At 33.9% G+C, this 27075-nt stretch overlaps 1 protein-coding gene across 2 annotated transcripts in view; it reads right to left on the bottom strand.

Moving 5' to 3' along the window:
* Nucleotides 1–2147: 2147 nt before the first annotated feature.
* The window catches only part of PHIP (pleckstrin homology domain interacting protein), a 137859-nt gene continuing 112931 nt past the window's right edge, over nucleotides 2148–27075 (bottom strand). For both annotated transcript variants that reach the window (XM_055274198.2, XM_055274199.2), the window contains exons 32-40: nucleotides 25253–25378; nucleotides 22352–22421; nucleotides 21975–22025; nucleotides 21558–21707; nucleotides 13919–14071; nucleotides 13000–13163; nucleotides 12288–12547; nucleotides 11592–11789; nucleotides 2148–7596 (exon numbers count right to left, since the gene is read on the bottom strand). In XM_055274198.2, the coding sequence (XP_055130173.1) occupies nucleotides 6959–7596; nucleotides 11592–11789; nucleotides 12288–12547; nucleotides 13000–13163; nucleotides 13919–14071; nucleotides 21558–21707; nucleotides 21975–22025; nucleotides 22352–22421; nucleotides 25253–25378 (1810 nt within the window). In that variant the 3' untranslated portion in view covers nucleotides 2148–6958. The remainder of the gene's footprint in view (nucleotides 7597–11591; nucleotides 11790–12287; nucleotides 12548–12999; nucleotides 13164–13918; nucleotides 14072–21557; nucleotides 21708–21974; nucleotides 22026–22351; nucleotides 22422–25252; nucleotides 25379–27075) is intronic.

Genomic DNA, 27075 nt, shown 5'->3' with positions numbered 1-27075 from the left:
GAGCTTTAATGGCCTTCTCTGGATTAGGTTTTGGCTTCAGGAAATATTGTGGCTGATTTGATCTCCTATCCAGACCACCGCACCTTTCTCCTTATCAACCATGAGGTTGCTTTGCTTTCTTATCATTCATATGTTCACTGAAGTGGCATGCTTAACTTCAATGACTTTTCCTTTGCTTACACAACTTGGCTGTTTGGCACAATAGTTTCAGCTTTCAGCCTCTCTTGGCTTTTGACATGCCTTTTTCACTAAGCTTCATCATAGCTAGCTTTTGATGAAAGTGAGAGACTTGAGACTCTTCTATTCACTTGAACACTCAGAGGCCACGGTAGGGTAACTAATTGGTTTAATTTCAGTATTGGTGTATCTGAGGGAATAGAAGTCCCAAAAAGAGGGAGAGAGAGGGGGGGAATAGCCATTTATTGGAACAGTCAGAACACACAGAACATGTATTAACTATCTTATATGGGTGTGGTTTGTGGCACCTCAAAACAATTACAGTGGTAACATAAATGACTACTGCTCCCAGATCACCATGGAGAGATAGAATGAGATTTCAAAAGTTGGAAATATTGCAATTACCAAAATGTGACACATGAAGTTATCACCTGCTGTTGGAAAAATGGTACTGACAACCTTGCTGGATGCAGGGTTACCAGTTATCTGCAAAGTGCAATAATGCAAAGCACAATAAAATAAAGTGTGCCTGTACTTCTTTTTATTAGTAAACATGTATTTTTAAAGCAATTCACAATTTATAGCAATACAATAGTGTGTTGCAAAAACATTAAAAGTCCTTCTTCTAAGGGTTCAGAAAACCTCACACTTACAACAATCAGGTCATGGCCGCAAGACACAGCTTGTCTGGAAGCTACACATTAAATGATGTACTCTATTTAGGGACTAAATATAAAAGCCAAGGTTGAGCCATGAATACAGAGGACAGTATACAAATGAGATTATCACCACTGGCTATTTGAACAGAATTAGACCTCACAGATAATTTAATCAACTTTTAAAACTTTACAGATGAGGAAAATGAAGCTGAGATAATACTTTGCTGGGGTTCCTCTACTTCCTGTCAGGAATGAAAGTCAAATTCCCATTTCCTAACTCCAGGCCAGTTCATTACACTGTGCTGCCAGTATGTCTAACCAATTAGGTAGAAAGGTATTTCACTGAATGACTTCCACCATTCTTTTCCCAAAGGCTAATCAGTAAGTGGTAAATGTGTTAAATTTACCACACATTGATTACAAACACAAAGTACTATATTGCAAGCGACAGAGGTTTTGTGGTCTTTAATCTTACTTCCGTTAAATCCTGGGGAATCTTGGGTCATAAAATTGGTATTATTACAAAAGAGAAACGAGTAAAGAGTGGTTGCTGAAAGTTAATTTTTCTTGGCTGGTTCTTCTAAGTATATACTAGGTATTGTTATTAGCAGACTTCATAAAGAAAAGGTTATCTGGAATTTTTTTTTACCTGCCTTCCTCAACTTATTTTATACAAAATCATTTTAACAAAACATCTTAGGGAGAAATTAACACAAAATTACAAATCACTCCATGTGCTTAATTTGAATTGTTATGGCCTTATGTATTCATATCTAATGGTCTTCATGCTAAAATTGGGATTCTTAGTAAGTCAATAAAAATGCATGCCAATCTGACAAAATTTCTAGGAAAACTACAATAACCTTCTTTCCCTTTCATCATTCCTTTTTTCCCAGAAATTGCACATTTTTTAGAAAATATTTATGCGAAGTGTTCCACCGAAATGTATCTCTTACAAAAGTATCTGAATATTGAAGTATTTATCACTCATCACAGTAACTTACTCATGGTAAGAAATCAATAAAATTGTTTTATTAAATGTGCACATAAAAAGGCATGTAAGTTTTTGACCTTCAGTTGTTTTGGAATTAAATTACATTTTGGCACCCAAAAATCTTTTAACTGACAGTTTTCACACTTTGCAAAACACACAGGGCACTGGAAACTCTAATGAACCAGCATTTACATAATGGTATCTGCCATATGACCACTTTGGTAAGCAGCTTGTTGAGATTATGTACTAAGTGCTTTATGTGTTGCCAAAAAAACTTTAAAAAGCAAATAATAAATCATCAGGCTCTACAAAATAGCTTAGAAAAACAAGTTTTCTATTTATTTAAAAATAAGTTTGTAGTTACTACATTGCAGGGACAGGTATTCTTACACATACATTCTAGTTTGTATAAAAGGATTCAAAGAATTATGCATCAAAACTAACATAGAAAGTGTCCACGTAACAGTAAAGAAAGGTCCAATCAGTATGTACAAAAAGAAAGGGCACTGCTATTCTGGTGTGAAACTGCTGTTTATGATACTCCAGGTTTGGAAGGAAAAAAACAAACTTCAATAAAGCTAAATAATTAATTTGTTTTAAAACTCTGTGTTACTTATTACATACAACAGATCTGCTTGTGTTTAAACAGTGTTTTCTGTACAAAATAAGCATAATCTTAATTTGAAAATGTGTCAGTTTCAACTTTCACCCTCTAGGTCAGTTACTTTTTAAAAATTGAGCTACATTCTACACATGTCTAAATATCCTGTGACAGGATTTAAGTTTTCTAAAAGATCTTCAGTAAGACCCCTGTCTTCTTGCAGTTTTAATATGGTCCAAAAATGTAACTTTGTATTATCTCATGTTATAGTCTATCATTGTGACTAATCAACACACACAATCTTAAAGTAACCAGCATGTGTGCATCTGCCTTATATGCATGTACTATATTCCATCTTGAACCTATTTTATTGGCTCCTTGAATTGTAGAAACTCAGCCATGCACTAAGTATTTGGTCTGTGCCATAAGGTTAATTTCCTGATAATTTTTATCTGCATTAAAAAAGTATTTCAATACAGAGCTATCAAAACTAAAAATAGTATCTATTTATAGCTCATCTTTTCTACTCACTGTTTTACTGCAGTGTGTACAAGGTTCATCTCTGGAGCGCCAAAAGTGGTACTTACAGTCTTCTGACTCAACTTGACCTTTTCTTGGGTAGTATACATAGTTCATAATGACTTTTCATTTGGAGCGCTTTGCTCAGTATAATTAACAAAAATAGTTTCTTAGTAAATGTAATATTAATTTTAGTTCAGATCACTTGGAAATTAGGGGAACTATGGGAAACTGCAAGGGTAGAAGCAAAGAAAAGTGGATTTTTCAAATTTTAATGGGAAAATAAATTCTTGCCTAAGTGTAACAAAACCACTGCTCAACCTGTTATGTTAGAAATACTTTTTAGGTTAATAGGAGTAATCAGATGATAAAACTACTTCCCCTATTACGACTTTTAAAATCATGTAACTCCTGCATATAAGCAGAACACTTACAGCCCTTTAATCACTCAAGTATCTTGGTCCTTTCAACCTACTCAAAAATATATTTCAGGTCACGAAAACATTCAGAATACATCTGTTTTCACTAGACAGAAAACTGAAAAAGTCACTTCTAGCTGACATTTGAGAGAGATATACAGTAGGTATATATGTATAAAATGGAATGTCAGAATTGAAGTAAACATTGTTAACTGGAGAAATTAATTTATATTACAAATCATATCTGAAAACATGTAAATGCTGCTAACATATAAGATAAAAATATTTGAATACATTTCTTAAAATGTCTGATTCATCTACTGCACTGCAGATGAGGGACAACTCTAGATGTTAACATATATGCTGCACAAAGATATTTTCTCTGATTACTGTATCTTATGTAATTCATTTCCAAGTGATAACTAAATTTAGTCAATCCCAAGTCTCAGATGTTACCTAATCCAGCTCACAAATATCCCACACACTTATTTACTTGGATTGGAGGAAGACAGTTTTATAATAATGCCAGCAGTCTTTAAATTTGTAGTGAAGTTGTGCAATAAAAACAATTGAAATAAGGCCAAAAAATCTTTAGTTTATAATACATGCAGAAAATAGTTCAATGCCACTACAGCAGGTCACAAAGGATAAAATTTTAAAAAGCTATATATCTATTGCCCAGGACTGTGAGTCTTTGATTAGACTGAATATTTAAACTAATGCTCCACTTCAACTTTTCATCTGGGACTTGAGAATGTTGGAGTTGAGGGAAAGAATATTAGGGTTGGGTACTTAGAAATACCTAAATTGGTTTACATTTTCCATGCATGTAACAGTTATATTTCTGAACTTTCAGTAAATTGGAGATATTTTTATTGCTTACCTAAGACAACTGCCAACACTTCTTTCTGGCCTATCAACAGTACATACATAGTGTTACTGCCTCAAAGAGGATTATTTTCCCAAGTGGTAAAGAAAACAAAAATATGGTGATGACTTAAATTTCTTAATTCAACTTCTGCAATGCATAGAAGCTAAATTATAAAAATATAAAATCTAAATATATTGGTATTACTAATACATGTTTAAGTGTTTTGGTTACAAAGAATCTGATCCAAGTTACTGTGCTTTACTAAGAAACCAGTGTCTAATAATGTCCAAATAAGGTCATAAATATACAGTGTCTGTAGAACAGGAATAATACATTTACGTGTTATAGGAAAGATGGTAAATACTCATTTCTTTGCTCAAGGGTTGGAATTAACACATACACTGCACTAGAGGTATATTCCACTCTAAGACTGTGTACGCTCTTCCTTTTTCTGTACACAACTTAAAACTGTACATTTTTACAAAAATTGGTTTTATAGCCTATTATTTTTTTAACAATGCAGATAACATCAGGAAATTACATATTTCAAATAGATTGCCTTCAAAAACAACTAATTAATGACAAATTTCAAACATACACTATTATTTTCAAGAATGGTGTAACTGAAAGACTCATTTTTCTATATAATCAAGCCATCCATTTCTGCATTATGAAGAGTTTAACTACTGAATTTTAATTTTATAGTTAAATATATTTGTTAGAAAAAAATAAATATACAAAAAATCTGAAAAATTTGAAATTATTTTTCAACTGCAAAATCTCAGCAATGCAGTCAAGATCTGGAAAATGGTTTACTTAATTTCACAGGAGAATTTCTGTACAAATTTAGTTACAAATGATCTAAAAAGCCCAAATGTATCACTTTTCATTCTTCATGACAGTTAAATGGCAGCTAATATTTATCCTTATCAGAAATAATTATGTAATGTATTTTGCCAAGGTTCAATTGCAGACTTTATTTTTCTACATCAGGGTCATGCTGATATATATTTTCCCCATCCTCACTTTTTAAAAATGTAGTATCTGAAAATTTTGATTACATTTTTGTACCATACCAGTCCTCAGAAAATACTACATTCTTTAATTTTTTTTAAAAAATGGACAGTAATTTTTAAACAATAGAAATGGTAAGTATGTTGGTTTTTAAGGTATAAAATAACTGTACCATAAACAAATAAATAACTGCTTTCCTTTTCCATAGCAGTACATATAGCAATACATTCTCCTAAGTCATATAGTTATCATTTACAATAGACAACTTAATTTTACTAATGATGCAAAAAATAATAGAATACAAGGCACAATCATTAAATGGAGTTTTTCTTTAGGGTGTATATTGACATACCAGCATGATAAGGATACCGTAAAAAGTGCAGAAAAAACACAATGTGCAATGAGACCACTGTATAAAACATGATTGCATAAAAAGTGATTTGGCCTATTTTAACCTTTAATAATTGAAAATAACCAATTTCCCCCTTAAAATTAAACTATAAAGTATGACATTTTAAAATTATTTTTATTCTACTGCTATCTAAAAAATCCTGAAAAAAGAATTTATACCTGGGTAATAGTATATAAGTATGTGTTTGTATATATATTTAATTATACCCATTTATCAATATATACACATACACACACAGACACGTTTCTTTGTAAGTCATTTTAGGCTATTAGATATGTCTAAAGTTTAGAAATGACATTAATCCAGATCAACAAGTAAACATCAAATCCCATACCTTTTTTCCTGTATTTTCCTTGAATCCTTTAACCACTTAAACATTTCCTCTAGAACATCTCTGTCAAAGGACCCACCAGTGCATTATTTTCTATTAGTACCAAAAAAAGATATATCTCAGCATAACTCTTTAATAACTTGCTCTTTAGAATATATAGCCTTTCCAATATTGAAAAGTGTATGCTGTCCTGACAGTCAAAAACAGGCTTTCCACTGCACTGATTCTCAGTCTTTGGCACAATAAACAGAGATTGAGTGATATAAGAATCAAGGTCTGAAAAATTAGACAGTCAAATGTTTTCCAATGTGGATATGTTTCCCTTCATCAGTACATTTTCTCTTAAGTTTGGCAGAAATGGAATAAAGCAAAAGCCTCCTCTAGATACTTTGTAGATGAACATTCTGTAATTAAAATTAAACTGTTTAGGGTATCAAATGGTGGAAATTTTATATTTATCTTTTAGAGGAAACATTTCTTAATTCACTGCTACTCTGTATAACATCTATCTTTTAGGGGCATGACTTGTATCAATAGAAATGTACCTTGCTTGGTCAAAAATAATTCATTTTAACATGAAATGCTCTATAGCTAGGAATACTATGCTCCTAAAGAGTGTAGCAGAACTGTCTTTTCTATAAATAAATCAGGAATTCATTATAGATCAATTTCTTTCGTTTCAAACAGTGAATGAAATGAATGTGAAAATGCATAACCTATCTAAGGGCAATAAATAGCAAACATTTAAAATATATATGTATATATTTATATATATATATATATTCATTTAAAGAAGTGAAGTGTCTTGTAAGTTTGTTTTTTGTTTTTTGTTTTTTTTTTGCAAATCAAATCATAACATTCCCTACTCCACTGCAGCAGCAAGGAAGCAGAAGCCTTAGTTCTACTTATTCCTTAACTGTACCTGCTTTATAGATTTTGAAGTAAAATATTTTGGTACAAGTTACCAACCAATTAAATTAGCTTTTGCTTTTTCAGTCAACTTTCGGACTCGCCCTCTACTAGAAGTTCCAAAAGTTAAAGAGGTGTCTTCGAACAACAGCTGCCTTTGCTCCTCTTCAGAGTCATCCTCGTTATAGAAAGCTGTCCTTCGACCTTGATTTCTAGTTCTCATGTGGGGTTCAGAGCCTTTGAGTTCTTCAAACTCTTCTTCCTCATCTATAGGATCATCTATCTTTTTTCGGTTACTTCTCCTTAACACTTTGACACTTGCAGGGACTAGGAGATCTGAATCTAGTTTTTGTGTCTTCATCTTCCTTTTGGGTTTTCTACCTCCACGATTCTTTTTCTGTAACAAATCTTCCTTTACATTATTAGTTTCAGAAAGAAAATTGCATGTTGAAGAAGGAAGTACTTCATCTCTGATGGGATGCACATTATTTTGCTCTAAATCTTCTGGCTTTGCATACTGTAGCTTTTTGGGCTTTCTACCCCTTTTCTTGTGTATAATTTCACCACTATTGGTATTAACTTCTACTTTAGGTTTCCTTCCAGGCCCCCTCTTCACAAGTTTTGATGGCTGTCCTCCATGGCCATTTACTTGAATGGTTCCTGGTACAAGAGCATTGTTCTTACAATCTCCTAAAAGGGAACAACAGTACACTTAATGTATGGAGTTTCTTTTTTTGTTTGACTCTCAAACTTGTCAATAAGGCCCCATTGGTATACTTATATGTAATGACATAATGACATAATCCAAATTATTTTATTAAAATGAGAAAAAAGAACCTAGAAAACACTAATAGTTCAATGATCTTATTTTCTAATTAAAAGAGACAGATTCTTAATGATCTCACGAGGGAAGTAAAGCTCATAGAAAACAAGTAACTTATCTAAGTTAACATTGTGATTGATTATAAAGCTGGGATGACCAAAGGTTTCTTATTTCTAACTTAGAAATAAGTTACTTTTGGTCAAAAACTTTGTTCTTAGAACTGTTTAAAGAGGATTTAAAAACAACTAAATGGCAGTTTTCATAGGCTTTGAAAAGTCCTATCTCCTTGTGTAATAAATGTCAAATGACTACAATCCTAGGAAATACTGATTATATATATATCAATCAAAATCACTATGTGTGCCACCATTATCATGATTAAGATCCCACTGTAACAAACTCCACGATAAAAGGTCATTATGCTTCATAAAAAGGAGAGAAAATGCTGGCAATCAAATTCTAAACCTGAAGGATCTGGAGATGATGAATTACCTTTCTGTTGTAGAAAAAAATGCTATAACTTAGATAAAGGAAAAATATGCCACAGGAACTATCAGTAACTAACTCTCTTTCCCTTCAAATTTCTGACATGTTTTTATTTGATATGGTAGGTGATTTGCAATGCTCTATTTTTGAGGAAATTCATAGATGGAAACTGCTTTTAAAGAGAATACATCTTCATAAGAGCATTTTTGGTCACAGGTTTGAACTGTACTTTGTAAATAAGAAAATCATGGTTGGTCGGGTGCAGTGGCTCATGATTATAATTCCAGCACTCTGGGAGGCCAAAGTGGGCGGATCACCTGAGGTCAGGAGTTCGAGACCAGCCTGGCCAACATGGCGAAACCCCCTCTCTACTAAAAGTACAAAAAGTAGCTGGGCGTGTGGTGGGTGCCTGTAATCCCAGCTACTCAGGGGGCTGAGGCAGGAGAATCCTTTGAACTCGGGAGGCGGAGGTTGCAGTGAGCTGAGATCGCGCCACTACACTCCAGCCTGGGCGACAAGACAGCCTGGACGACAAGAGCGAGACTCCATCTCAAAAACAAAACAAAACAAAACAAAAGAAAACAAAACAAAACAAAGCAAAACAAAACAACATGGTTAAGAGACTTACCAAAGATCAGAGCCAAGTACAGACAGAAAATGCAAAGCTTTTAATTCCTGACCCCCATAGTGAAATGACTCTCTTTAGATTAGTGGTTGGGAAAAAATGTGGGTGTGGACATAAAGTAGTTAAGTATTTCCTATGGAGCAGCTGACATTTAAACTGCCTGGGGATTCTGTCAATCTCTTTTGTTTTACATTATGACTACAAGGGTTCTAAATATCCAGTACACGTACCTACTACAGAAGATAGGCTTTAAGGACTATATGAATCCCTTGAAATGGTCCAAAATTTTGTATGGATATGTTTATGTACATTTTTCTGAGACAGGGACTATAGGACACATCAACTTTATAAAGCAATATATAATGTAAAAAGGTTAAGAATGAATGCAGCTTTCTTAAAAAGGAATTCAGAAGTTTTTTTAAAAAGTTTAAAAACCACTGATATTGAACTGTGTTGTCCTGGGCACATGAAAAGTTATGCAGCTTAGGAACTAAATTTTTATTTAAATTTCAATTTAAATACTAAAGCAGTGTATATTTTAAAATACTGATGAAATACTGAAATAACATTTTGGACATAATGGGATAAATCAAATATTATTAAAATTAACTTTACCTGTTTTTATTAAACATGGTGACTACAAAATTTAAAATTACATATATGGCTTGTATTATATTCCACTAGACAACACTGCTTGATTCTAAATAGTTAATTTAGGTATCATTATTTATAATAAAACACTGTTAATGTTAACTAATAGATAACGCTATTTCTATACAGTACCAGTACTCGAGTATTTGTAATACTCAAAAATTAAAAATCAAATGGGTTATGATACCAGACTTCCGCTATCATAATGCTAGAACCAATTCATCATATATATTTGATTTCTCTAGGATTCACGAATAAAAAGAAGCAAGGCCAATATACTATTCAAACTCTAAATTCAGTTCAGAAAGGGGGCAGATTATTAAAAATGTGAAACATTCATACGCAAAGCATTTTGGTTATTTATTCAAACACTTATTATCTTCTATATAATGGGCACTAAAAATGAGTAAACACATTAAGCTCAGATTCTTCTGGAGATATAGACATGTGAAAATGAATAATCTGATCACCATTATAAGTACCACCAAAGGTAATGAACAGGGTTTTCTGGGACAGAAAGATGGAAGTGCTTGGCTGGCGTGGTGGCTCACATCTGAAATCACAATACTTTGGGAGGCCCAGTGGGGTGGATCACCAGAGGCCAGAAGTTTGAGACCAGCCTGGTCAACATGGTGAAATCCTGTCTATACCAAAAATACAAAATTAGCCGGGTGTGATGGTGCACATCTATAATTCCAGCTACTTGGGAGGCTGAGGCAGAAGAATTGCTTGAACCGGCAAGGCAGAGGTTGCAGTGAATGGGAATCAGGCCACTGCACTCCAGCCTGGGTGACAGAGCAAGATCCTGTCTTTAAAAAAAAAAAAAAGGAAGTGCTTGATTCTATCTAAAGAAGCCAGGAGAAGACTTCCTAAAGAAGATGATATTTTAAGTGAGACGTGAAAGGCAACAGACAATTAAACTAGGAGGGGAAAAAAAGACACTCCCCCAAAAGGAGAAAAGAAAGACTCAGGAACTTCTAAGTGTTTAGGATGACTGGGATACAAAAGAGAGAAAGAAGGTAAAAGAACCTGGATGTTAGGCAAGAGCCAAGTTATAAAGAGTCTTATGTAACAGGCAAAAAATTTAAAATGTTTCCATATATGATTTGAAGACAAGGAGGTGTCTTCTCTGTGTCTATGTACACACATCCACATGTGCTAGAGAGAAATAAAAAGATCACTTTGCCTGCAATATGGGAGATGGACTGGTTAAGAAAGAGTTGAGAACTGAGGCAGGAAGACCAGTTAGGAAACTAGGAAAATAGTCCAAGCAAGAAATTATGTAGGCCTTGAAATAATGTCATGGAGGTGAGAATGGAGAGGAGAGAATAGATTTAAGAGATGTTATGGAGGGAGAAACAACAAAAACAAAAAGCTGTTGAACAGATTCAGTTGCTGAAGAGAAGGCTAGGATGACTCCCTGATTTTAAGTTTACATGGGTAGATCCCAATGCCATTAACAAAAATAAGATTTCAGTAGAGAAATTAAATTTTGAGAGAGGTTTCTGAAGACAACAATGAAGAAGAAATGTCTTAGACACACTTTGAAAGTCATGATGCAAAATGCTTATTATTGGGCTGTCTGCTGCCAAGAAGCCATATTAACATGTCACATGGCATATTTTATTATTTACCTTCTTCATCTTTCAAATATAAAGACTTTACAATAAAAACCTGGAGCTGAAAGAACTGGAAGTGTAACAGTAAGGTGTCAAAAGTTGTATTCTACAGTTGTAGACAACCCCAATGAATTATTATTTAGTAAAAGTTAGTCTAGAAAAATAAGTAGTTTTGTGATCCAATAATTAAACATTTTTCTAGAAAAGTGAAGAATGCTACATTGGGTTAACTATACCCTATTTAATTTCAACTTTGAAGATATATTTCTTTTTTTTTTCTTTTGAGACAGGGTCTCATTCTTTTTACTAGGATGGAGTGCAGTGGCACAGTAATAGCTCATTGCAGTAAATTTATCAACTAATACAGATATGTGACTTTTAAGTGGGCAACCTGAAAAGTGGATATAAATGCTGATTCCAACAAAAGCATCATTTAAAATAAGGATCTGCTGTATCTTGAAAGATACAAATAATACCTTACCTTGCTCAATGACAGCTGATGACTTTGAAAGGGTAGACGCCTTTGGGAGTACAGATGACTTCATTTTACGTTTGACTGGCTTTTCCTTTTCCATGTTTTCTTTTGCAGAATTATTCCTAGTGCCATGACTAAAACTAGATTGACCAGGACTGGAAAGAGTATTCAAAGCTTTGGAATGTTTCACAGAATTCTCTAGTACTAAAACATACAAACAAAAAGTTAAAAATTAAGAGTTATTGAACCTAAAGATAAGAAAAAAGTTAACCTGAATTATTTGAATTAGCCAAGACAACAAAACTTGAAGGACGCTTAAGCTTTCTTAGGAAAGCTACTTTCTAATAGGAAAAAGGCATATCCAACTAGAAACTCTTAAGAGTTTCAGCCCTTTTAGAAGCTGTCCCATCATTTCAAAATTTTGAAGGCAAGTCTTGGCAAATTGCTAGCTAGTGTGGGTACTATGATTTAAATTCAGGTAGTTTAGATCAGAGTTGCCATTTTTAAGCATTAGTCTATAATGACCTAAACCTCAATTTAATTCTTATTAAAAACTTTTTTTAAAATAGGAAATTAATAAAGAAGGCAAAAACAACAGTGTCTGCTAGAAATTACTAAAACTCAGTCTATTGCACTTGGCAAAGTAAAAGCTTAAATTAAGAAAATCATCATATACATTTCAATTTAGAAAGTGAGTCTTACTTGTTTTCCCTGGTACTGCAGATGCATTAGCTTTTGTAATAAAAGTCTTTGAAGCTGAAGAAGTAGATGGTTGCTCAGTGACAACTGGATCTACAACTACTCGGTTGCTTCTGGTTCGAACCACAGAACTAGATTCTGTTCTACCGTTTATCTGAGCAGCATTGTGTCTTGGCGGTATTGATCGTGTAGGTGTAGAGAATGCAGAGGTAGAGCTTTCTGATTTTAGCTGGGGTTTTAAGATCCTTTTTTTCCTTTCAGGGCTGTAAATAAAATAGTAGTGTCAGTCACTCTTATAGCTCTATGTGAATGAATAAAACAGTTTATAATATTTTTGGATTCAATATTTGTACTGTTATGAAGTATGTTAAAATATGAGATTTGTAGTAGATTTCATATGATTGTGAGCCTTTGAAAGTGAATATTTAGTGAAGGATCGCTGTAAATGCTAAAGTTATATGACGGAAAGCATGATGCCATCACTATCCTAAAAATGCTGTTTTACTGTATAGATTTAGCAGTTTGAATTTAAGCACTTACACTAGTATAGCTTTAGTTAAAAGATTAAAAATCCTCCACATCATAGGAACTTGCATGTCAAATATATCATTCTGCAATATAGGGAATAGTAAAGGAAGTATTAAAAAACACCAAGTTCTATCATTTAGATGAAAGTTATAGATCAGCTAGTGGTTATTTAAAAGAAATTAAATACCTTGATGCAGCACTACTGGAAACAGAGCTGCTTCTGTTTCTTTTCTTCCTCCTTTTGGTTATGGTATTTCTTTTATGAAAACGAAGAGCAGATTTATAATCTGATAAAACTGAACTAATGTGTTCTTCGAAGAAAGCAGACAGGCGCAAACTCATGCTGTAAATCTGTGAGGGAAAAAAAAAAGTGCTCAAACATTCCTCGGAGGAAAATCTTTGTTCAGTAAATATTGTAATGTAAATATTTTTCCAGTAAAAACTATTTAGAATTTAAATAGTGTTTTTTACATCCCTTTTTCCTAATCTTTTGATGAAAAGGTAAACTGAAGCATTTTAACAATTATATATTTTTGTGTTTAGAACAGAAATCTTCCAAGTTTTGAGATTCTTATAGAAAAGTCCGACTCTAAATTCAAATGGCTCATACAGACAAATCTTATTGTCAACTCTATTACACTGAAACTATCCCAAAGGTTTGAACCTGTTTTCTATCTAGGACTAGCATCTATTCTTTCTCATTTCATTGCTATATAGCACTCCTTTGCGATGTCATGTCTGGTCAAAGAGTGTTAAATTATATTTATATTTTTACTTATTTGTAAAAATCTTTGCAAAAATGCTCCATAAGGCAAGATAATAGCTAGAAAAGTCAAGGCCAGATGGCTCTGGTGCATACCAGGACAATCTGCATCAACTACACTACTTCAAGAAAAATAACCATTCCCAGACATCAAAGATAACATCAATGTTATTTCATACAAGGAGCTGAGTAGAAACGTATAATTTCTTTTTCCAGTAGGACAACATTAAGAATATAACAGAAAGTTAACTTTGACCTAAATTTTAAGTAAAGCAACATTTAGTCATTTAACACATTCCTCTAACTTAATCTAGTCATAAAAGAAAATAATGTAATTATATACCCTTGATCTTTTGCTTGGTGTATATGCTTTGGAATTACTGAAAATAAGTCTGACATCTTTACATAACTCCATTGGTGACTCATAATTCCCAGCCTCTAAAGTTTCTCTAACAGTAGCAAAATCCATTGGAGTGTCAATGATGTCTCTGTAGTCCTAGGAGAGGGAAAATAGGTGGTGTTATGATTATTACTACACAAAGCATCACTTCTCAGCAAAGGGATTTGCACAGGATTTTTATGATTACTGCAAGTCCTAGAACTCTTAATGATCACTCCTGTTCCCCTCCCTTTTTTCTAATAATTCTTATTTATTTCATACTCTCCCCCTTATACTGCAGTCAACAATAATTTTCTTATTCAAGAACACAGAAGTTATTAATTTTTCACTGGAGACTGGGGAGATGGAGTTGTACTGGAAAAGGGAAAGTAAAAGAGTAAGGAAAAAGCCCAGCTCTACAACCGAAAGTTTGAAAGAAAAACTCAAAACTTTATACTACTTATAAATTCTAAAGGTCTGACTCATTAAAACACAACTGTAACTTTAAGGAAATAAAAACAATGGAAGTATGCCAGCATCCCATTTATGTAGACACCTAAGTTCTAGTAATCTCAACTTCAGTACTACAATTGGGAGTTTTGCTTTGCAGTAATAAAGAATTACGAATGTAAATAGTTGTCATAAAATCTATGCATGTCACCTGAGGTGTCTACCTAGTCAATTGAGTATAAAATTAGGTAACAGATTGGAACCAATAAAAACACACACATGAAACAGGAAGAGCAACAGAAAATTATTATAATATGGTATATAAATCTAAAATTATCAGAATATGCTATTTTTTTTTTTTAGCAGGGACAAAGAGTATTGTACCCCCCTTTTTTGGGAGACACAGTCTTGCTGTTGCCCAGGTTAGAGTACAGTTGGTGCCATCAAAGCTCACTGCATCCTTGGCCTTCCAGACTCAAGCAACCTTCCTACCTCAGCCTCTCAAGTAGCGGGGACTACAGGCAGGCGCTACCACACCCAGCTAATTTTTATAATTTTTGTAGAGACGGGGTCTCGCCATGTTGCTGAGACTGGTCTCAAACTCCTGGGCTTAAATGACCTGCCTGCCTTGGCCTCCCAAAGTGCTGGGATTACAGGCATTAGCCACCACACCTGGCCTGCAGCTTTTCAACAGTCCCTCGGTATGCAATTATATTTTTTGAAGTATAACAACTTGACTTTACACCATCAAGTTTAAATTATGATCAAATACGTCTGACCATGAAGAAGGTGTCCTATAAGGCAGGATTACTGCCTTTACAAATTTTTATTTCTTCCTTTCCAATAGTTATGCCTGTCATTCCCTTTTTTTGCCTCATTGCACTGGCTAGAATTTCCAGTACTACGTTGAATAGCAGTGGTGAGAGTGAACATTTTTCAGTCATTCCTAATTCTTAGGGAGAAAGCACTCAGTCAGTCACCAGTAAACATGATGATAGCTGTAGATGTACTTTTTATAGATGTACTTTATCAAATTGTGGAAGTTTTCCTTTATTCCCAGTTTTCTTGGGGGTTTTATAATGAATTAATGTCTTGTTTCTTCAGATTCTGCATTTGTCTATCTGCCATCTATTCACAGGGCCAATGATGATCTGGTACCTGGGGGGCCTTACAGACCTGGGAAAAGACTGCCCCTTCCTGGGGCAGCCAATTCTTAGTGAGGGGCTCCACTGAGAACATGTCTTTCATATACATACCAATGAATCCCAAGTATAAAGCCATAATCAGCTCCTTTTTCTCACTATCACACACTAAGCCAGTATTTCCCTGTTTTAAATCATCTCAGGGCTGGGACCAGACAACTAGATACCTGTGCCCCAGAGCCCACTGGAATTATTCAAACTAGCCAATAGTAAGTTGTTAAATGTGACCTGCCTTGCATTTCCTGCAGAAACCCCAATGAAGGATTTCTAAGCTTTTCCCTAGTTTTGGTCTCTCCTACCCAACCAAAACCTAGCACTTCCCTGGTGGCCCTGTGTGGCATGTGGTAAGCCCCTACTTTTCTGGGACTCTTTTTCACTTTTTTTTTTTTTTTTTTTAAATGAGATAGGGTCTCACTCTATTGCCAGGCTAGAGTGCAGTGGTATGATCTTGGCTCACTGCAATGTCTACCTCCCAGGCTCAAGCAATCCTCCCACCTCAGCCTCATGAGTAGCTTGAACTACAGGTGCACGCCACTGCACCTGGCCAATTTTTGTATTTTTTGTAAAGACAGGGTTTTGCCATATTGCTCAGGCTGGTCTCAAACTCCTGAGCTCAAGTGATCCACCTACCTTGGCCTCCCAAAGTGCTGGGATTACAGGTGTGAGCCACCATGTTTGGCCTGGGACTCTTGAGTATAATAAACTTTTTCCTTCCAAGCCTTGTTTTCATTTCCTCCTGTGACCGCACTGACTTTACCATAACCAAAATGCACATTCACAGAACAAATGGGTGTGAAATTTTGTCAAATGTTCTTTCTGGATTACTTGATATAATCATGAGATTTTTCTTCATTAGCCTATTAATATGATGGATTACACTGACTGGTTTTTGAATACTGAACCATCCTTGTATCTCTGGAATAAATAGCACTTGGTCATGGTATAAAATCATTTTTTAATATATTCCTGAATTCTATTTGCTGTTATTTGGTTAAAGTTTTTTCTTCTTTTCTACTGTTATTGTCTGGTTTTGACATCAGGGGAACACTGGCCTTCACAGAGTGAGTTGGGAATTTTGAGTTTTTCTATCTTCTGGAAGAGATTATGTAGAATTTGTGTTAATTCTTTAAATGTTTGGTTGAATTCTCCAGTGAAGCCATCTGGGACTAGACATTTCTTTTTTGAAAACTTATAATCACAAATTAAATTTCCTTAATAGGTTACTGAGTTATCTGTTTCATACTGGGTGAGCTGTGGTAGTTTATACTTTCAGTGTCAGTCTATTTCATGTAAGTTATCAAATTTATATATGTAGAATTCTTTGTAGTATTATTTATTTTTACTTTATTATCCTTCTGGTATTTGCAGGGTCTACAGTGATATGCTCTATATCTTCTCTGATATTAACAATCTGTCTTCTCTCTTTATAGCTTTGCAAAATCTTAACAGAGGCTTGTCAATTTTGTTGATCTTCTCAAAGAACCAGCTTTCAATTCCATAGATTTTCTTTATTGTTTTTCTTTTTTGAGTTTCACTGATTTCAGCTATTTATTATTTCCTTTTGTTGGCTTATTTTTGGGTGATTTTACTCTTCTTTCTCTAGGTTCTTGAGGAGTGAGCTTCGATTATTGATTTGAAACTTCTCCTTTTCTGCTGTACTCTTTAGTACATTTTAGTATTAGAAATTTCCCTGCATTGCTTTAACTGCGTCCTACAAATTTTGATATACTGAATTCATTTTAATTGAGTTCAATGCACTTTTTAAATCCCCATGAGATGTGTTTGATCCATAGATTATTTAGAGGTGGGCTCTTTTGTTAACAAGTTCTTGGAGATTTTACATTATTGGCTTTACAAACTTTGTGGATTTGGGCAAAATATAAAAATTAGTTTTTAAAATGTTTTGCAATATTTTGGTTAATGTAAAATTTATTTATGTAGAATACTTAATTTTTCTTGGCTCATATCTTGGGCTTCCACCACGCAGTACAGTACATGATAGCTGCTCAATACAATTCTGTTGAATAAATGAATGCTGTAGAATATTAAGCCCATTCATTTCCATCAAAAATTTAATTTTTAACATCTTGCTTTGAATATTTGATTAAACTCAAAATGTGAACTAATATTTTCATATAAAAGGTGAAATATGAAGTGCATGATCTGCCTTAAATATTGCACTAAAGTAAGGATGATACAGTCAATTCTGAATTATAAAAAGTAGATTATCTGAAGTTTTCTTTTTCTCTTCTGTGACAGTAATTAACAAAACAACACACCTCCATCATGGAGTAATGCAAGAGGCAAGAGATTATATTTTTCTTATTTCTACTACTTTTTGTCACCTAACACATTTACCTGGTGGGACAGGTTCTAAGTATTTGCTAAATATTGTTCTCATTATTTTGAACACGTAAAAGATGACTGTATTCTCATATATTTCCCTCGTAAGTTTGAAAAGTGAACTACTTTCTTTATATAAAAATTCATTTGCCTATTGTCTCAGAATATCACATATAACTGGTGCACTGGACATAAGGGATATGGGTTCCCATTGTGGCTCTGTCTATAAATAGCTACAAATAAATAGCTATAAATAGCTTTGTCTATAAATCTTAGAGAGGTGAGTATCAGTTCAACATCAGTAAAGTGAGTGGCTTGGAGCAGTCTCAGGTCTCCTCCATTTTTTCTGAATGACTGTTTGAAGATTTTCTTTTTGACTTTCAACTGTCGAGTTTTTTTCACTCTTATTCTAGGTAAAGATTTTTTTCTTGTATATCCCGATCAGAAATCATAGTTTGTCAAATGTTTACCAATTCTAGAAACTTCTTGGCCATCGGGCATGGTGGCTCACACCTGTAATCCCAGCACTTTGGGAGGCTGAGGCAGGCAAGGTCAAGAGATCGAGACCATCCTGGCCAACATGGTGAAACCCCATCTCTACTAAAAATATAAAAATTAGCTGGGCGTGGTGGCTTGTGCCTATAATCCCAGCTACTCGGGAGGCTGAGGCAGAAGAATCGCTTGAACCCAGGAGGCAGAGTTTGTAGTGAGCCAAGATTGAGCCACTGAACTCCAGCCTGGCGACAGAGTGAGACTCTGTCCCCCTCAAAAAAAAAAGAAAAAAAAAAAAAAAGAAAAAGAAAATTCTTGGCCATTAGCTCCTCAAATATTGCTTCTCTCCCATTCTGTCTATTCTCTTCCACTGAAATTTTTGTTAGACATATTTTGGACCTTCGCTTTCTATCCACCACTACCTCTTACCCTCTCCTTCACACTCTGAATCTCTTTATCATTCTGTGTGGGATTCTATAGAATTTGCTTAGATCTTTACACTTACTATCTCTTTAATCTGTTTTTAAAACTGTCCAGTAAGTTTAATTTCAGTAATTATACATTTCATTTCCAGGATTCTATTTAGTTGATTTTAATATGTCTTCCCTCTTTTCCTCTCAAATAACATGTTTTTCCCCTATGTTTCTTATTCTTTCATTTATTCCTTTAACCAAAATTATCTATCAAAGTTTAATTCAACAGCATTTCTTTTTTCTTGGTGGTACATATAATAACAGTAATCTTACAATGAATGTCATCTCTCTTTTTTTTAATGAAGTACAGTACTTCAGAATAATCTATTACTCAAATTTTCAGGGAGAGGGTACTAATATTTTCATTTGTTGTTTCTGTCATCTTATTATGGTGGATCACTCCCTTATATAGATGTTTTTTTTTTTTTTAAATCATTAGTTCATTCAGTTAAGGATTAACATTTTTTCCATAATGGATTTCTACACAAGGGTAGTGCAAATTTGGATTCTAAGTCCATGTATAGTGTAAGTTTAGGAAAATTTCTCCTCTCTGACACTAGAACCACTGGGGGAAACATTCTTTGTTGTGAAAGGAATTATTCAATTCTTTTCATTCAGAGTACAGTTCTTCAATACTTCTGGTTTAGGGTTGGGTTTCAGCTCCAAATTCCTTTTTCACCACTGCCCAAGGACTCAATTATCTCTGTATAGTGTTAATACTTGTGCCTCTAGAATAAAAACATTGTCTTATTTCTATCCCTTCTTTTCTGTGCAAAGCCCAGAATACAAACGCTTAAAACAATGAATAAGCTGCAACTTATTTTTCAAAAGAATACATAGCTGAGCTTGCAAGAACCAAAGCAAAATCCGTAAGTTGTGAAAACAAAGAGAGAAATGAAAGCCAGAACATTATAGCATCAGCTCAGTCCTAGGTTTTTTGAAAGGTGAGGTTCTAATTAGCTCAATTTATCACACCACTGGAATTAAAGATTTCTCTTCTACATTTAACATTCTATGTTTCTGGTATTTTAAATGACATGAAAAAAGTCATTTTCTGATATTTATCTGTTGATGAAATTTCTCTATTTTCATCATTGTTAAGTTAGAACAAAAATTAGCCCGGCTAATTTTTGTACTTTTAGTAGAGACGGGATTTTACCATGTTGGTCAGGCTGGTCTTGAACTCCTGACCTCAGGTGATCCGCCCGCCTTGCCCTCCCAAAGCGCTGGGATTACAGGTGTGAGCCACTGTGCCCAGTCCCTGAACTATAAAACATTTAATTACTTTTTAAAGGGATGACATAATGATGTCCGATGATACCACATCTAGGTCATGATGTCTTTATAAAACATTTTTTTATGTTCATTTCAAACCATGAATGCTATCTGAATTGCATAACTTTTTTTTTTTTTTTTTTTGAGACAGAGTCTCGCTCTGTCGCCCAAGCTGGAATGCAACGGTGCCATCTCAGCTTACTGCAACCTCCGCCTCCCGTGTTCAAGCGATTGTCCTGCCTCAGCCTCCTGAGTAGTTGGGATTACAGGTGCCCACCACCACTTCCGGCTAATTTTTGTATTTTTAGTAGAGACGGGATTTCATCATGTTGGTCAGGCTGGTCTTGAACTCCTAGCCTCAGGTGATCTGTCCGCCTCAGCTTCCCAAAGTGCTGGGATTACAGGTGTGAGACACCGTGCCCGACCCCTGAACTATATAACATTTAATTACTTTTTAAAGGGATGAGAAATCACTCTACATTAAATTTAGATTGCTATGATTGCATGCCAAAATAAATACTTGAATCATGTTTACTTAGCTCTTTTTACCATGTATTCCATAAAGATTACACATTGGCATAACCTAAATATATACAATAATATCACCTTAACATTTGTACACAGTGCTTCACATTTAAAAACTATTTTTTGTTTGCTTTTGTTTTTGAGACTGAGTCTCTCTCGCTCTGTCGCCCAGGCTGGAGTACAGCAGCGGGATATCGGCTCACTGCAAGCTCCGCCTCCCGGGTTCACACCATTCTCCTGCCTCAGCCTCCCAAGTAGCTGGGACTACAGGTGCCCACCCTCACGCCTGGCTAATTTTTTTTTTTTTTTGTATTTTTAGTAGAGACGGGATTTCACCGTGTTAGCCAGGATGGTCTTGATCTCCTGACCTCGTGATCTGCCTGCCTCGGCCTCCCAAAGTGCTGGGATTACTGGCATGAGCCACCGTGCCCAGCCTAAAAACTAATTTTATATATTCTCTTTACATCTCCATAATCCTGTAAGGATGTAGGCATTATTCTTTTTTTCTAGACAACTGCCATAATAAATTCATGGAATCAGCGTAGGGAAGACAAAAAAAGAAAAAAAAAGTTGAGATGAGAAAACTAAGGGACTTGCTCAAAGCTGCACAACCAGTAGGAACAGAATAACCCAATTCTTACAGTGTCTTGGTTCAGGGCTCCTTCCATTTTACCACACTATTCAAAATTTGGATTCTCTATGTAGCCAAATGGATAATGAGAACATGTATAAAATAATAAAGAAATAAACTATAATCATAAAAAGTAACTAAAATAGCCAACTGTCATGAAAAAGGTATGTAGCAAACTGACAGGTAAAGAAAATATTTTCAAAAATACTTACCGGATATTCAAGGAGATCTACCGGCTGACGGAAAGGCTCTGAATCTTCACATTGAAATATGAGATTTAACAATTCTTCACACTGTTTCTTCCATGCTTGAATATCGTAAGACTGGGCTCTATTACGTAATCTTCTTCTAGGCTGATGGTCCTGTGATAAAAGTGTTCAAATATATTAATAAAAGAGCACTTATACAATAAAATTTGTACTTTTAATGCAGTCTTAGATAATTGGGTAATATACAATAATTCAAACAAAAGAAAATATTCACCAAGTTCTAAAAAACATACATTTTGTAATTGAAACTAATTTGAAATACTTAATGTCTTTTAAAATGCTAAGAGTAAAAAATAAAGAAAGCTCTTAATACATTTTAATTCATATACAGTACTTCTGCTGAAACTAAAACTATATTACCTTCCTTTTTCGAGTAGAAGTTCCTGGCACATCAGCGTCTTTCTCTTCTTCCTTTGAGGCAAGAATTTATCAGATTCATAAAACATTTTAGATGTCATTATACTTTATAGTTGATTAATTAGCAATTATTTCCTTTACACACTGGAACACCTGTAATCTATATGCTGGGGCACTTTACTGACTCATTAAAAACTTTCCCCCCGCTAAAATTTTTTTTTTTAACTATAAGAAGAATATTTCACTGCCAGTTGTTTTTTAAAGTTAACTACACTAGACAAAAAATAATTTTCATAACAGCTTTTACCTGAAAACTACAATATGTAAATTTTTTTATATAGGGAATATCAATATGGTAATCATAATGAAATATTACATACCTCAGAATCAGACAAAACTTTCTTCTTCATTGAATTATAAAGTGGAATTATGTTATAACAAGTCTGATCCCTGCATAACAAGGAAATGTTAACATGTAAGATTAGAGCCATGATAATTTTTTTCCTTAAAAATTTGTTCCTAAAACCATATTTTAAGGTAAAAGTTGAAGCTGAAGGCTTGCTTTCTTCTCCATTGGCTTACTCCAATAATTTATGCACACACATTTAACCCTGACCCCTCCACTCTATGTAGAGCTTTCAGTGTGGCCTGACTATATCATTACACCAAACCCAAGTCTCATCTCCCAGTCTTTGCTTAGGTATCTGCTGTGCTTCTTCCACTCCTCAGTCTTCAAACAGCTAATATATTTCTTGTCTTCCAACTCTTTCTTTTATTCTTAAATGTATTTCCTAAAACTTTGTTCTTAGGCCTATCTTCTCTTGACACTGTACCTTTTGCTTTGATAACTTTACATACTTGTGGTTTATCTGTGTAAATGAATTCCAAAATTCCTGCAATTTGTCCTAACCCTTCTCCTGAGCATTCTACCATCAGCTAAAATTCCACGTCTCTAAACTTAATAGTGACTCCCCAGATATCCTTGTTCCTTTTTCTAATTTTTTTTTAACAACATACCATTCTTACAGTAATGGGAATCTTGGTTTTGCATTATTCTTTCCCTTTCCTCCTCCTTATAAGCCCAATCAGTGGTCAAGGCCTGTGAACTCTATCCCCAAGTATGTCTGGGCATCTGTCCGTTTCTCACTTTCATAAATTAAGCCCTCATCAACTCTTAGTTGGTCAACTGCAGCAGTCAATCTGCTATTTATGCTTTTTGTCTCTTCTCTATCAATTAAATTAGACAGTGCAGTCAAATTAACATTTTTAAGGCATAGTGTAAAACATTTTATTCTCATGTTAATATACTTTCAACAGCCCCTTGTTCTCAGAGCTTGTATTTTAGATTTGTATTCAAAGCCACCCACGATGTGGCCCCAACTCAAATTTATAGCACTGTATCTCTACTATGACTTCTCCAATTTATATTACCCTTAATTAAACTTTCCTACCTCACGCTGCTCCTTATCCCTGGAATGGCTTTCTTTTCATCTAACGTCTCTGGAATCTATCAGTATCTACACCTTGTATACAATGTCTTCTTAACATACTTCTCCTCCCATGTATCTGAATCCCCATCATCACAGCTAAAAGTGATCCTATTCTTACCTACTTTTATACAATTGTCTTATTACTTGTCAGTTTTCCTTATATTATAGTTTCTTACAGATTTATCTATCCTATGGAACTGTATTAAAAGGATAAAAATACTACCTCCAAGGATCCATTACATTACTTTGTATGTATCAATTGCTTGAAATTTTGCCAAATAACTCAATTAAAAAGTATAATAATCAAAATTTCAAGGAATACTTAATATCTTGAAAACTATCTGCTAAAAAAAAGTATTTTTAAACAAACTATACACATCTAAAAAAATGCCACAGATTTACTTTTAGAAATATACAATAGAAATGCTTTAAGTATTTTGTGAATCTGATTTCAAAGACATTTCAAAGTAGCTGTTTGAAAGAAATACATTTCATAGACTATTTCAAATGTATTAACAATTTTCATCTAAATTATTTCACTGAAATATGAATATACTATCTCATGTAGTTCTACTGATTCTCTTTGAAAAAACAGATACACATACACATAGTTATAACACTTATAAAAAATTACAGACATAAGAGTCTTCAGAGGATAATGCTTAATTACTAATTTCAATAAGGAAAACAAAAGCATAGCAATAATAGCCCCCAAACCAATGGAAAGCAATAGATTTCTTAGAGAATAAGGTAGAGAAAGGGCACAAACTTTACCTTATTAATTATGTTTGGTGTTTTCTTATACTGAAATGACCTGCATTCCTCAGTTAAAAAACATTAATCAAAAAGGAGCTCAAAGATTATGTCCATTAATGAGAATGAAGCAGGGATGTTTATTTAAAAAAAAAAAAACCTGAATAATCCTGAATTTTTCATTATGTAAAAATGAAAGCTGATAATAGCTAAGTAAGCTTTTAAAATGCTGTTACTACTTCTCAACTAGGAAAAAACATTCAATACAAGTAATAACTTGGAATCACAGCAGTCTTTATACAAAATATAGACTTCATTTCTCTGCCTTCAACTTAGGAGGCTCAATTCATTATATGATTGTGTAAAATCCTTAAGATAAAGAAAGGAAAGTACGTCTGCCTTAATAAATAGTGGTTATCACTCTTGTTATGGGATCAGTGAGGAAGTAAACTTGACTTTGAAGAAGAATCATGGAAGTTAAATTCAGTCTCCTGCTGGACTACTTAAATACTTGTTAATATACCTGACAGGGGCAATATACTGTTAGGATGAAAAATTCTCAAATCAGATGGCGGACACTCATTTACCGTGCAACCTTATACATGTTAACCACTATAGGCCATAGATTCCTCAATTCAAAATTCCAGATAATGATCTCTTCCACCTGTAAGATTGTTATTTGGGTTAGAAGAGTTAATGTAGGTAAAACGTTACATGTTAAATAAATCTTTACTATTATTATTGTCTAACAGTTAGATTGAGAAAATCATCTTTTTTTAAACAATTTTAACCTTGAAACACAATGGTAATGTGATTTTTATGATTTCATTCTTATTGTTAACCAATGAACTGTTTCTTCCGAAACCCAGGATCAAACCAGAGACCTTTAGATCTTCAGTCTAATGCTCTCCCAGCTGAGCTATTTTGGCTACTCTGAAATGTTTCTTCTTTATAAACAGTGTGTTTTCTATTTTAAGAGGAACTGTAGTGCCATTAATTATTAAAACTATCATAATTACATATGAAAAGATAACTTACTTTATAAAATGTAGAAGAAGATCAGTTACGAATTTAGCAGATTTCACAATAGGGCTTCCAGGCTCATTAAATGTTCGTGTATTATGCTCTATATATCGAACTTCCCACATTAGGGAAGAAACCCGCCTTAAAAAAACAGAATATAGAAGTTTTAACTTCCTTATATTTAGAAATATGTGTACATCATTTAAAACCAAGACATTCCAACTTTTCAACTTCAGTCTAAACCAAATGTAAAAACAACTGGTCTTATAAAGTCATTTTCAAAGAAGCATAACTGCATTTGTGTTAGCGGAAAAAAAGAGGGGCAACCATAACTATGTATTTGCATACAAGATGTCTGGAATGGAACACACCGTATTAACAATGCCCTCTTTTTGGGAGGGAGAACGTCTATATGGGGAGTTGCAGGAGAGTAGAAAGGGGAGAGTTTTAAGTTTTGGCTTTATATATTTTTGTCATGTATGCTGTCATTTTTTGGTAATAAAGAACCCTGACTTCTGAACAAAAAAGGAAACAAGTAATTTCAATCTAATTATATTACTGGTAATCAAATGACATATACAAATGAAAAGTTAACTGACAGCCACCTTATGAGATACAAAACCATAAAAATATAGCATGCTAGTTTACCAAGAAACCTAACTAAATGAGAATTATTTTCTGAACACTTAATTGACAATGCTAAAATAAAATCTGGAGTTTTATAATTTTATTTCTGAAAGTAAATAAAAATCGAAGGACAACTTTTGAGAATATTATCTAATATGTGGCCTGACTTAAAATAATACAGAAGAAAACACTTAGAAAATCTTACTGATTGTGAACAGAAATACAATTATATGGAATAAAAAAAACACTGTATCTAATTGTGGACATAGAAACATAAAGAAAAACTGTGCATTTCAAATAGATTCACAAGGCTCATTCTAATAACAGAATCACAGATATCTTCAGCGTATCATATAGAAAACTGTGTGTAAAATAAAGTATTAGATTAATACCAGCAGGGCAAACTGACAGTAATAGTTTAACAAGAGATTGAACTAGAAGTATCACGAAAGAAAAACAAACTGTAAGAAGTCTAACACCAATGAGTGAAGGAAGAAGCAAAAACCTTTACACAGTGAAATAGTACTGGAAGTCATCATTGTATTGAATAAGAACATAACTTAGGTTTATAACAGAGTTTATTACCAGGTTGGAAAACAGGCAATTTCTAATTCATGTAAGTATTGTCTTTCAAATATTTTTTTCCTAAATTGACTACAAAACTAGGGTAATGCCAAAAGCCTATTTAAAATATAACGTATCTTGAAATACGGATGTTCCTCAACTAACGATGGTGTTACATCCTGATAAACCCACTGTAAATTCAAAATACCATTAAGTCGAAAATGCATGCGATATACTTAACCTAGCAAACATTTTATCTCAGCCAAGCCTACCTCAAATGTGCTCAGAACACTTACATTAGCCTATGGTTGGGCAAAATCATATGGCAACACAATACACTGTACAGTATCAGTTTAACCTCCTGATCACATGGCTGACTGGGAGCTACTGGGAGCTGTAGCTCACTGACATTGCTCAGCATCATGAAAGAGTACATCACAAGCCCAGAAAAAGATCAAAATTCAAAATTTGAAGTATGTTTCTACTGAATTCATATCCCTTTCATATCACTGTAAAGCTGAAAAATCTAAGTCAAACCATTGTAAGTCAAACCTTATGTATAGTATACTTTAGCAATTACCATGTTGAGCAATATGTGAGAAATTTACAACAATATTGGAAGATATCAGCAGCTTATATTTCTAGTT

This window comes from Symphalangus syndactylus, chromosome 4 (assembly GCF_028878055.3).
Source record: "Symphalangus syndactylus isolate Jambi chromosome 4, NHGRI_mSymSyn1-v2.1_pri, whole genome shotgun sequence".
In the NCBI taxonomy this organism is placed as follows: domain Eukaryota; kingdom Metazoa; phylum Chordata; class Mammalia; order Primates; family Hylobatidae; genus Symphalangus; species Symphalangus syndactylus.
The sequence above is the reverse complement of the archived record's forward strand: the minus strand, read 5'-3'. Positions and strand labels throughout refer to the sequence as shown.